Source organism: Chaetura pelagica, unplaced genomic scaffold (assembly GCF_000747805.2).
Source record: "Chaetura pelagica isolate M959 unplaced genomic scaffold, ChaPel_1.0 scaffold42, whole genome shotgun sequence".
NCBI lineage: Eukaryota > Metazoa > Chordata > Aves > Apodiformes > Apodidae > Chaetura > Chaetura pelagica.
In genome coordinates this window covers 706765-720778 of record NW_009952575.1, presented here as the reverse complement: position 1 = coordinate 720778, position 14014 = coordinate 706765, and the positions used below count along the sequence as shown (strand labels likewise).

The 14014-nt window shown below is 38.0% G+C and overlaps 1 protein-coding gene across 1 annotated transcript in view; it reads right to left on the bottom strand.

Annotated features, from left to right (window-relative positions):
* The window catches only part of SMARCA2 (SWI/SNF related, matrix associated, actin dependent regulator of chromatin, subfamily a, member 2), a 101176-nt gene extending 95081 nt beyond the window's left edge, over positions 1–6095 (bottom strand). Inside the window, exon 1 of the mRNA XM_009993615.1 lies at positions 5841–6095. Within this exon, the coding sequence (XP_009991917.1) occupies positions 5841–6065 (225 nt within the window). The 5' untranslated portion in view covers positions 6066–6095. The remainder of the gene's footprint in view (positions 1–5840) is intronic.
* Between the last annotated feature and the right edge of the window lie 7919 nt (positions 6096–14014).

Sequence of the window (14014 nt, the reverse complement as noted above, 5' to 3'; positions counted from 1 at the left end):
TCAATTTAAGCAGAACTAAACATAGGTCATCCATCCCACAAAGGAAAAAATAATTATAAATTTTAATTTGTAAACCCTTCATATAATTTTCCACTCTCTATTGCAATATTCAGATTTGACTGAAAGTATCTTTAAACACTTGGGGTTGTTTATCAGTGTTTTTGAATGACTTCTCTATAATTTCTCCTTACCAGAAACTATGTGTAATATGGAGAAAAGTTATAGAAAATGAGACATAAAAAGGACTTTTTATGTTTCATCAAATAATTTAGTTGTCATTACAGTATAAAAACATTTGCGAAAAGAACTTGTATCAGAAAAATACCCATTACTTGAGAAGCTGTTTTGATTACAGGAACATGAGATATGAAGTAGAAATGTAGATACAGATGACTCACACATTAAAAATAGTTCAACTATGCTAACCAAGTAAATCTCAATGCCCTTTTCTGAGACCTGAAGATTCCTTCCTCTCCCTTTGCCCCTACTTACAAAGATAACCAACACTCAAGAGAAGGCTCAGTTCACATTCTGAGCGCAGGAGCTGAATACTACAGAAACTGAAACACCTGTACAGCCAGATCCATTCCTGTTTCACCATGGTATGTGACTAGGACTCAGTCTTTCAAGCAACCAAAAGGAGGAGGAGGAGACTGTGCAAGAAATTGGATCTAATTTCCAAAACAAAGGACTTTAGCTGTACACATCTGCAGTGTTACTGCAGGGCATGAGTGTCACTGGGTGTTCCTGCACTGCAACTGTGAAACCTCTGTGAATGCAGGCAGTTCTAATAGGCCAATATGGGACACAGCATGCATACCCAGGGCATCAGAAGTACCAGCACAGAGAAGGTGCGGAAGGGAGGTAGCATTAACACAAAGCAGCAGTGAAGAAGAAAGCAAACATATGGCCTTTCAAAAAGAGGTATTTTTTAAAAAAACACACAGGAATAGAAAGGTAAAGACATGAACACCCAAGAAAATATCAACTGAAGCATTTTTTCTATGGAAAGCGCTGATCAAAAGAACAGTTTTTTGTAATTATTTAAAAAACAAACCAACAGAACAAAACAAAACCAAAACAAAAACACAATAAAATGTTTTAATTCTAATGGAAGGAAGCTTAAATATAGCAAGAATGGGGTTAGCTTTCATGTGTTTGCAGAAATTATGCTGTGAGAAAAACTGAAAGTGAAACCCATTAGAAACAGATTAGGAAACTCATTAACTGTCTTTTTACTAAAAGCTACAGAAGATGAAGATAGTATAAACTTCTTTGATGATAAAATTAGTTCTAATTATCACAGTACTACTAATTTGTGCAGAGGAGCCTGTAATTCTGAGAATACTTTTCATGTAAAAGCACCTCTACCATCTATGGAAAAATCCAATAAAAGAAAGGAGACTATTCAGCAGAGGATTAAAAGAACTGAAAAAGTTATTATTCATAACTTATTTGAATAACTGTGCAGTTACAGAGTTAGACTATAATGATCAATCTATGAGGTTAAAAATTACAAAAAAGGATGTTACACACCATGCAATTTCTGTAAATTCTTCAGTCCCATATAAAGTAATAAAGATATCTTTCCCAACAACATTGTTGGCATGAGAAATGTAACCTATACTGCTTATATAGCACTTCTACCATGTTGGGGTACTTTTTCCTGACATAAGAGAAACAGGAAGTTGAGACATACTCAACTTTGAGTATACGTTACTAGCTTCGTTGGTCCCTGTCAGTAAGAACAAGCGCTGAGCAGGCCAGATAAACAGTGCTTCCAGAAAACATAAAGAGGGATGAGTTTCAACTGTAAGCAAGCCCACACCTGCAGAATTGGCAGATCTATAGACTTTACATAATGCCTAACACATAAGCAAAAACTTTACCTAGATTGCTTTTTACTCTCAATTTAGTAATTAAGATCTTCTCACAGCACTGCATCACAGTTTAACATATTTCCAGGTGAAATATCAGATTTCAATGTCTTTTTTTGTTTCCTTTCCCTTCTTAAAAAAGAAAACAAACAAAACAGTAGCCTTGACATCAGAGACTAAGATAGAACAGCAGACTAGATTTCTCCTACACCATGCATCCCCTATACCAATAATAAGTACATAGACCAAACAGCAATGCACATAACTGCACAGCGTAACTGAATGCATCACTGATCGTGAAACGAGACTGACTATGGTCATCCTTGCAGAAGGGCCTTGGCCAACAATTGTGTTAATCTCTTATTAATCACTAAAATGCCATTTTACACAAGGTCTCTGTACTGATTTTTCAAGGCTAACAATAGTTTCTTTCTTTTTTCACTAATGTAAAATCATTCAACAAAAATATTGCAGGGAACATGCCTGCTCAACAAAAAGGTGTTACTTGCAGGACCATGACAGAATTTTAAGATTCTCAGAATGTCTAATGTACCCTGTTAGGCAACAGTATCTGAAACAGGAAACCATTTGCCTTCTGTTTTAATCGAACTTCTGAGTGAATACATAATATATTTAGTAAAAAAATATGTGTAGGAATTTTATTTGTCACTCACTTTTTCTCTTACTCATGAAAACATGGTACTTTTCCCACAGCCAATAGTAATTCACGATACATCCCCTTATAAATTCACAAAAGAAGTTTATGAACCAGGGTACAATTAAATGGAAGATAAAATAAACGAACACCTCACAGTACACTTTCTATCCCTCAAGTGAAAACCCTGCAAATCAAACAGATGTACTGTTGTAACTAGGAGTGGCCCAGCTGGTGCGTAAGAGCATACAGAGTATCAGGTCAGACTAAAACCATCTACTTCTGTGTTCTGCCTCCAGAGGAGCTCAAATGCGGATGCTGAGGAAACGCAAGATTAGGGGAACCATGTAATAAAGCCTTCCTTTAGTATCTTCCCTGCTTTCAAGTATTTTCACCTTATTACAATCTTTGAGGCTATTACAGTTAGTCAATTCAGCAGTGCTCTGCTAACAGATTTCTAAATATTTATCCTTAAATGAAGCTGTCCTCCATCCAAGATACACTTCAGTAAAATTAGGAACTGTAAGTATTTCCTTGGCAATTTGATCAATAGTCTAAATAAGGAAGTAGCAAAAAAGATAGATAACTTACTGTTTCTGTCAAAACTGTGTTTTATAAATTAATAGTAAATTTTCCTGTATAAGGGTTTACCAGTTACTAGGTGCTTAATTTTCATATTAACTGTTTCTAAGCAAACATACTTTAGGAATGATGTTTTACTAATATAAATTTGTATCAATTAGTGTTTTGTCTGCTGTTGGGTAATTTGCCTTTTTTTTTCATTCTTTATGCATTATATTATTCTTTGCAAGCTAGCCAGACACTTAACACAGTACAAAACTGTTTCACTACTTACTTAATGAATTCTAAAAGAAAGAACCACACCTTATTGCATACCTTAGATGTGTAACCCACAAGCAATTGTGTGACTAGGACACTTTTCAGGCAACCTCTCACTTTTACTACATTTCATTAGAAAAAAAAAAATCATTACATTACATCATGACTTGAAAGTCAAACTACTTTACATAACACCTAGCAGAAATAAAAATTTACTTGGTCAAACTGTAGGGCTGACCTTTTTTTTAAGTACCATGGAATGACACTCAAACAATATTTGCAAAATAGTCTAGGCAGACCCTTCCACAGCACTTCTTAAACAGACCCTTCCTTTATATGTAACAATATACTATTTCTGGGGTTGCACAGGAAAACAGACCAGAAAACTGATCTAGACTGAAAAATTAAGGACTATTTATTTTTTTTTCACCTGGATCAGTCCAACAGATCCATTTAGCAGTTTCATCAACAACACACACAGGCTGGAACTTGTGAGGTGGCAACCTAGAGGACAGCAAGGCTGTTGCTACTCAAATAAAAACTTACTAGATTACAGCCTTCACTCCATTACCAGAATCAAGATACCGAAAAGAGAAAGTAATTTTACTATACTGTACTGACTAGTCATCTTTGAATCAGCTATCCAGACTCCTCATTTTTATGTTGTATTTTTCTAAACATTTCAATGCCACTTCAATGGGAGAATTTCTACTCCGCTCACAGAACTTCTGAGATGCTTCTAAAGCCTCTGAAAGAACGCTGGCATATTTGTTGGTTCATTTCTAATGCTAACATAGTATTAAATGTCTGAAGAACACATAAGGTGAAAGAGGATATAGCACTTAAAAACATAATGTATGGAGCATCCAAACTTTCTAAAGGAAAATTCCTGGTGCTCTTCTGCAGGCACAGAATTTCTTAAAACCAGAAAGGAACAACAGCACTGAAGGATGTGAAAACCCTGGCTGTTTATGAAGTTTGGGGCACTCACCAGTGTACTGAAGCTTGGGCTGTAACTGACCCGACAAACAAGAAAATGTGAATTACAAATGTCTAATCTGGCTAATAGCTAAAACCACAGAATCACAGAATGTTTGGAGTTGGAAGGGATCTTGAAGATCATCGAGTTCCTAATCCCCTGCATGGGCAGGGACACCTCCCACCAGAGCAGGCGGCTCAGAGACCCATCCAACCTGCCTTTGAACACCTGCAGAGATGGAGTCCCCACAACATCTCTGGGCAGCCTGTTCCAGTGTCTCACAATGCACAAATCAGGTATTAAATCAAATACAGTATCAAAAACACAGGCCACAAGGTTCAAATGCAGATGTTTTAGTTACTGGATGTACTAATTCTCAGAAATTACAAATTCAGTATAAACGGACAGCTGGATCATAGCCTCATTCACTTCAGTTGTCTTTGTGCTATTAGAAATTTTAATGACACAGTTTTTAATGCAGAAGGTAGTAGTGTCATGTCGCTGCTGACTGGACACTTTTTAAATGAATTAAACCAATTCATACATGAAAATGTCAATATAAGTAAGTTGCCAATTCATGAAGAAAATTAAAATCTGTTTGTATCACTTTAAAACTAAATTTTTTTGGTAATTTTTTTTATGTGCACATAACAATTCCAACTAGAATCAACGATAGTTCTGAAATGTTATCAGCATCTTGTCCCTGTAAGCTGTTACTGCATATTTCTGAGAGTAAAGCATCAGTGAAATAGAAATCATCCTAAGATTTAACTATCTGGCACAGAAAAGAAGAAAAGTGACAATACATACAGAGACTGATCACACAAAGGAAATTAAAAAAAAACAAAACAAATATTTTTCTCAAAGCAAAGGACATCAATGATAGTCTAAGCACACATATAATTTTAAGTGTACGGCAACAACCACTAAAGTCAAATTATCCACACATTCTAGACTGCATAGTTTTAAATTCCTTAGTAAGGTGGAGCCTTTATAAAAGAACTTGGAAACCAGGTTTCTCATCATCATGGAAGAATAACAAATTTGTAAGCAAGAGAACTGTAAGAGTTAAAAATATTAATTAAAAAAAACAACATGCAGAACTAAAAACCACCCCATAAAACTGTGAGATGTGTCCAAACAGGTAAGAAAAAAAAAAAAAAAAGGTGGTTAGAATGGTCTACCATAAAGTTTTATCACTATAATTCAATTTTTTCCCCTTGTAATGGCTATCTTACTGAGAAATACATTTTAAAAATGAAAATTTGCAAACTACTAGCTCTACAGTTCAAAGTAGTCTATTGTGTTTAATCTGATATATGCATCAACTTTAGCAATAAAGACAGAAACAGGAGTCTAGATGCAGTTTTGCAGGTGATATATACGATGTGCAATAGTAGTTACAGAGGTCTAAATGTAGTTTAAGTATTTTTTTTAATTAGTGGAGAGAATTCCAGGAAAAAAGCTTCATTTGTAATGAATTATTTACCTTGTGCATTTGGTGCATGCCTTCCTGTGGATAATCAGTAGGCCCCATTGTTGGCATTGGATGCGGAACACTGGGTGGACCAGGACTTGGCCCCATCATGCTGTGAACTGAGCCAGGAGAAGGCCCTGGTCCTGGGCTAGGTCCAAGAATCGGTCCAGGTGAAGGTCCCGGTCCAGGAGAAGGACCAGGATGAGGCATGGCGCCAGGGTCTGTAGGCGTGGACATCTGTTTCCTTTTCAATTAGCAGAATAGCTCTAGTAACAAAACAAAGCCAAAACAAAACCAGAATTTCTGTGTGACTTTAGGGACATTTAAAAAAGGTAACAAAATCTACTGGCAAGCATCACACACACACATATTCACACAAACTGTCATCATCAGAAAATGCTTAAATTATCCTTGATGTTGCACATTAGCTTGATCATCCTTCTATAAGTCCGCCAGAAAGATAAGAATCCTGATAGCTCAGACAATTTCTGGATGTTTATATGTTACCACAGAACAAAGCAACTGGTATGCTATGAGAAACATCTACCAGACACAACAGTAGTTCAACTGACTTGCTATCATCAGATGCATCACATGGGTTCAAGCACAATACTGCAAAAAGCAGGGAAGATAACTGGGCACCTCTGTAATGTGCTCAAAAATCTCTCCCTCAACAGATGTGACTGCACTGGAATTTGTACTTATAAAATTAATAATAACACAGAAAAACAAGTATGAAAAGGATTATTAAGACTGTTTTCTGACATTTTAAAAAAGTTAGATATTAATGTGGAACCTCTCTGGCTATCTCTGTATGCAATCATACTATCAAATGAAACACAGAAAAGACAGTTACTTTGGTCTGAAGAGTTATAACTCACTTGAGGGGTTCTGTCTATGTCACAAAAAAGAAGAATGCAGCTCAAGTGGCTTACAAAGCAGTTAAGTGCCCTGAAAACAAATTACAGCCTTTTACAGGCTGGAAACCCAACTATTACTGTATTTTTATTCTCATGTTCTTTTCAGCAAAACAAATTAAGGCAGGCTACATGCTTGAAACATTCTTCAGTTTTCTGGGAACTTTTATAATACTTTTTCAGTTTCCTGAAAATATTTGTCTGTGTCTAATAATGAGAACTTTTTTTTTTTTTTTACTAACATTGGTGTATTGTAACACAGTGACGCAGCTGCCGTATTTTTACAAAACTGATGGCCAGTTGCTGCCAACAAGATCAATTACGTTTCTTGGCATTCCCTATTCCAAATAGCACCATCTTCTTATGTTTGAGCACACAGTGATCTCATTATTTGAGTATTAAGCCAGCAGAAAAGTAAGCCTACATGTAAAAAACAAACAAACAGACAAACACAAAACATGCAAAAAAATCCAAACCACCTAGTGATTCAGATTACTGAACAGACTTTCTGAAAGGACAGATGAGTCCCAGTGCCAGCACAAGCAACCAAGTAAGATTACCACTCGCAGCAGCAGCTGACCACTAGATGCTCTTATTCTGTTCACTTGTTTTATTCTGGGTTTAGTTCTATATTGAGATTACCTGTCCACAATTACTTGTCCCATAATAATAAAGCAAATACAATGAAAAATTAGTGTTATTAAGAAGCATTCTAATTTGGTACATTACAAGGTAATTATAATATAATGGTACATTACAAGGCCTGTCATAACTTCCTGTTCCAGCCTCTCTCCTTACAGAATTTATCACAGAAGAGTGTTCCATCTCCCGTATCTGGGTTTATCACCATTCACAGTAAGCAGTAATAACTTTCTAGCACAAGTAAGTGATGTAATCCTGTTATGACACTGCTTATATAAAGACACACTGTTACACTGTAAACACCCTGGCTTGCAGTAAAACGAAGAAACAGACACTCAAGAAAATCAAAGTACATTCCCAAAATTCCCAACAAAGCAGAAGGTAGGTCCAGCTGCAAAACATGTCAGAAAAGTGGACTGGTGCTTACTGCTAGCCATCAGGGAATTCAAAGCTTACAGAACTAGTCTTCATCTTTTACCAGCAAGAGTCTTTACTTAGCAGAACTCATACAGAAGATAAAATGCCACTTTAACTTATTCACCCCCAATTACCCCCAATTCCCTCAGGATGAAAACCAGTTTTAATACCTTTTGCTTATATATTCCATTTTGTTATGCTTTACTAGCTACTACTCTCTTCTGGTTAAAGACAATAAATTGGAACAATGCTTAATTTCCTTAAAATAAAATCACCTCACCTGAAAAAAGGTACCTTGGGATCCTATTTCCTTGCAAGACAAAATGGGGAGATGTCTATGAAGCATCTGTGTTGAATATAAAACACTACAGTCACTAATTAGTCCCCTACAACCACACTACATTAACATCAAAAGAATCAAGTTACCAAATGCTCGAGACATACGCTATGCCATAGCTTCCTGTAAGAGGCCTGCATTTTGGCTGTATAAAAGACACTTCCACACAACAAAACGTTTTTGTGAGTTACAGAAAGACAGCATGGTTTGAGTTGGAAGAGACCTTAGAGATCCTCTAGTTCCAACTCCCCTGCATAGGCAGGCACACCTCCCACTACACCAGGTTGCTCAAAACTCCATCCAACCTGTCCTTGAACATTTCCAGGGATGGGGCTTCCACAGCTTCTCTGGAAGACCTGTTCCAGTGTCTCACTACCTACACAGGAAAGAATTTCTTCCTTATGTCTAACCTACATCTGCAACTCTTCCAGTTTTAATCCATTACCCCTTGTCCTCTGGCTAAAAGCCTTTGCAAAAAGTCCCTCCCCAGTTTCCTATAAGCTGCTTCAGGCACTGGAAGGCCACTATGAGGTCTCCCTAGAGCTTTTTCTTTTCCAGGCTGAACACTCCAACTCTCTGGCTGTCTTCACTGGAAAGATGCTCCAGCTCTCAGATCATCTTCATGGCCTTCCTCTGGACGTTCTCCAGCAGCTTCAAGTCCTTCTTATGTTGAGGCTTCAAAATGGATGCAGTACTCCAGCTGGAGTCAATCATTAAATTGCAAAATATAAAATGGGCACTCTTATAGCTGACTCTCTCTGCATGCTATAAGCCAAATTCAGTCTATATAACAACCGATCACCACCACTATCCATACATTACATACAAAATTACACCATACTGTAACATAATCAATTAAAAAACTACTATCAGTATACAGTATCCCAAAGTATCCTGTTTCACAAAAGACTTCTACCTACACCTGTGCATGAAAAGAGGTATCAAAATCTCTCCCCTCTATTCACTGTTATTTCAAATTTAACTTGCAACTCTTATAAAAATTAACTGGCTCCAGTCTCAGCTCCATAGTTAACTAGTTATTTGCATATACACTAAACATGTCCTGTGTTTGGAAAATCTAAATTTCTTTTTAATGAGCTAGCAGGGGGCCAACCTGTGAAAAACAGTAACTACCACAGATGAAGGTTGCATCCCTTACACCAGATTAAGTCCCTTCACTATCATTCCTTAGTAGCAAATAAAATAACCCTATCTTACATAATTGTGAATCGTCTTAAACAGATTTGTATTCAGAGATTTTTGAATGTCAAAGAATATACTTCTATACAAAACAAACAAATATAAGTAATTCTTAAGATCTTTCTCAGGGGAACATAAAATATTGGGAATTTCTCCCTGCATCCTAGTAATAAATCCTGCCCAAAGATACCCATCATCCTGACGAGAAAAATAAATTTTCTCCAACAGTGGTAGTCCATAAAATTTAAAAAAAAAGCCACTGTCATAAACCAGAACACATTACACATAGCCATCCCAACTAAGGACCTGTTCACAGAACAGAACTGCTAAAAAGATTATGAATTCACATTTCAAAAACAGCTTGGTTTATATTTACTGAGATTTTGTAAAAACCCAACAGGCACTTACATGCTGCAAAGAGGACAGTAATTTCCCTTCACAGTAAAACAATTACAGTCTACTTCTCTCCACACATCTCAAACTGAAGTCATGTTTCACAGGTAGCTTTGAAAAGATAGACTGTGAAACCGTGACACACCACAGGCTAAAGGAGTTATCTTTATTACACTACCACAAAAAACATGAAATTATATTGTCAGTGATTCATAGGACTTGCTTGATCTGCTAACCATAATCAAATTATGTTCAAAGCTTAATAACTGATTACTGATGACAACAGCTCATCATAATTTAAAAAAGTAACTTAAAATACTTAGAAGTAAATTTGTGTTTTGTACAACCACACAGGACACTATGCACGAACACTCATCAGGATTTAACTCTTGCCATTTTATCAATTATTCAATCAATATACAGGTGTACCTGAAGCAAAAAAAAATCATTAAGAAGAGTAGAATTTTCAGGTAACATAAACCAGAAATACTCAGTTCACATATGGAAAGCCAAACACACTAACATCTAAAAGATTCTGAGTTTGCACACTCATGTATGTAACTTCACTGTAATTTCAAAACCTCCTGGAAGGGAAGCCTGTAGTTTAAACTACAAATCACAGAATAAAAAATGTTGCACTTTAATTGCTTATCTGGACTCTTAGGCCAGAGACAAAAACCTCTGGATACTGCTTCACCTGCTTGCTTTGCTGCCTACCAAAGACTTTCTGAATGCACCCCAGTAAAGCTAGCAGAATGGGTGGTGTGCTTACACCAAAAACTGCTGTGCTTAGGTAAGCCCATCCTTCCTTGCTTTATCTTGCAAATAAGGCAAAAGCTTTTATCTGCTGCCATTTTCATGACAAGTGATCTTTATGTCATGATGTTTTGTTTACTATTCCACTAGAGGATCAAACACATAAAAACTAAATAGATACAGTTCAGAAGACGTGGACATCCAGGGAGCACTCTGTATACATAGACAACTTAAATTGCAGTAGAAACCACAAAAAATACAAAAGATATTGAATGAGTAATTTCCAAAACTATTCTCAGTCACAGGAAGAATGAAAAGCCTTTTTCTGAAAAGGATCACTAGTTCACAGCAGTATTACCATGAAAGTTGGAGGTGAAAGTGCAGACATTTTTTGAAGTCACTACTGTGCACATTCCAACCTTAACTTCAGAAGTTCAACAAAAACTGAAATAATATATCTGCACATATTAATTTAATACAGGCCTCTGTCAAGAATACATTTAATATAAGAATGCTAGCTGAAGCACTTTTTCTCATCGATTTCCAAGCTCCAGGTGTTGGCGAGAGCGGTTTTCAAACTTGACAAGAAACACTCACAGACCACTTCAGAAATGAACAAAAGATCTAAGGCTGCTTTGAACACGCTCTTCTGGCGCATGTTCTATGAAACACCACAGAAATACCAGTCCTAAAGCTGAGATGTAACTCATGAGAGAAATACTGTATCTAATGAAGCTTTATCCTCACCTCTGTCAAGTCCACATGTGTATGATACATTGAACTTCAGATTTATTTTTAAACGCTCATTAACCATACGATTTTTTTTGCTTTCTATTACTGATATATATGGACAGTAAAAATCTGCCTCCGATCCTATCCTGGTACACCACGGTTTTCCTTAGAATAACAAAGGGCAAAAGAAACAAAGTCAAAGTCAGTAATCGGGCCATTAGGCTCCCAAAGAGAAAGTGTGCCTTTATTTGCACAACAATACTAACTTACACAAAAGATACTGCCCCACCCCGAACACGTAACTGGTATACTACTAAAGGAAATAACGGTACAATGCTTATGGTCTTGGTCTGCCAGGCTCCGGTTAAAACCAAGCTCCACTTAAGAAACCTAAAGCAGAACAGAAAGAATGCGAGCGAAACAATGCCATGTCACGGATCCCGAGCCATGTTTATTTATTTTTTTTTTTTACAAAACGCATGCAGAAAACCTAAAATGGAAATACTAAGAATGAAAAAAACTGTGTATCTTCAATTCTTCAGATGGTTAAATACTTACCTATCTAAAATATTCATCAAAAGGCATCTTAAAAAGAACAGCGTTAACCTGAAGTTTGGAAAGTCTGACTATCAACTACAAGCGGCAGGAAAACCAACTTCTGCGCGGTCTGTGCAGTCCTGCTGACACTTAACCACTCTCCTTATTGACCATACTGCACACGTAGAAAAAACCCACCATTACAACAGCCAGCTAACCGCGACTTCAGTGCGAGTTCAGAAGAGCTCTAACTTTTCCCAGCCGTGTGCAGTTGCTTGCTCCCCCACCATTAATTTGCTTCTTTGTGCAGTCTCTCCCACTACTACTACTCGTGTTGTCCTGAGAATCCCACCCCAGCTTCCTGCATCCAACACTCAGGAAAATTATCACCTCCTACCATCACTTAGTGGAACCACTATGGCTGAGATTAGAAAGCCAGCATCTGCTCACTACTGATTATTTTTATCTCAGTGATTCCTGTCAGGTACACAGATTCTCCCTAGACTTAAAAGAGGGTTTGACAGGGCAATCCACTTAGCCAGCACGTATGATGCTGCTGCTTCTGTGTCAGATCAGCACACATGCCATTTGCCTTTAAATCAGTCCATTAGCTCATGCAGCAGAGTTACATGCTGCAGCTCCCAGTCTCCAGCCATGATGCTGGCCTAGAATGGGAGTATGGCCATTAGCAGGGTGTCATGCAAGTCTGTGTGGTGACAACAGAGCTGTGTCAAACTGCTGTAAACCCACCTCACAAGCCCTATGCCTTTGCACAAAGGTCAGCCCCATTGGCATGCTCTCCACTCCTCAGCCAGTTTTCCCACAAAACACCTCCATTTGTCAAACATTCAAGCCTCTGATAAGATTCTCAGGACTAGGTCATATCAGAAGACAGACTATTTCTAATTGACTGAAGATATAATGCTTCTATACTCGAAATTGGCTTTTTTTTATCTTCATGCCCTTTTGCAAGCTCTTGCCTAATTTGTCAGCTTGTCACATTCCTCCCTAGGTATCTCTGTATTTCCAGTTGCTGTTTCCCCTACTTGTTCTGCACAGATCCAAACTGTATGTAATTACTTCTTGCCTACGCTCAAGATTTATCCGAGAAGCCTGCTCCTGCACCCGGCAGGAGAACTGGAAGTCTTACCACTGAATTTGAGCACAGCAGGATTAGGCCTGAGCACCCTGGGAAGGTTCTCTCACTATAATTTTCTCTGCTATTTGAATTCATTTCCAAGTTCCCAGATGTGATGCTGGCCCCAAAAGGAAAAGTTTCAGGATCTCCCTTTTCACTGCCCTCTGCTCTGACACTTCACCTTGCCCTTCTGCCATGTATCATAGAATCATAGAATCATAGAATCTTAGGGGCTGGAAGGGACCTCGCGAGATCATCTAGTCCAACCCCCCTGCCAGAGCAGGGTCACCTAGAGTACATCACACAGGAACTCATCCAGGTGGGTTTTGAATGTCTCCAGTGAGGGAGACTCCACAACCTCCCTGGGCAGTCTGTTCCAGTGCTCTGTCACTCTTACAGTAAAAAATTTTTTTTGGATATTCACCTTGAACCTCCTATGCTCCAATTTACACCAATTTACACCCAATCATCATGCACCCTGTCCATCATGCAGGGCTGGAGAACAGAGGGACTCCTGGGGTCCTACCTTAGCCCAGCATTTGTCTGTATATTGAAGTGAAGTGAAGCTGTTGATTTGGGACCTATGTTAGTTGGAACTAATTGATGTTTAAGGTCCCATCCAACCCAAACTTTTTGATGATTCTATGATTCTTTGACTTACACCAGCTGAGCATTTCCCCTATCAAGCACCAACCACCCAAAGCCATCTTTAACTTACTCCACAATTAAATCCTGGATTGGAAAGAAAAAGATGGCTTAATTGTATAGTCAATTTCCCAGTAGTGTGGGTTGTTTTTCTCCAATTCCATCTTGTCCAGACCACCAAACCATCCTTCAAACCTTGCTTTTGGTTCTTATTTTCTTCACAGGATAGTATGTGAGATGGGGGAGGCCAAGCCCAGCCAGCATGCTGGATTTGTGGAAATCTGTGTGGCTGAGTGCAAACCAGAGTTCATGGCCAGATCTTCACAGCTCTACTACTTTATGGTAAGCTCCTGTGAGAACTTATCCTTGGCCCAGAAAGTCCTCAGGCCCTGGTCTCCTTTGCTGTATCTATCCATTGTCCTTGGTTATATTCAGCCTCTGAGCACTTCTCTTCTGTCCTGAGCTCACCAAT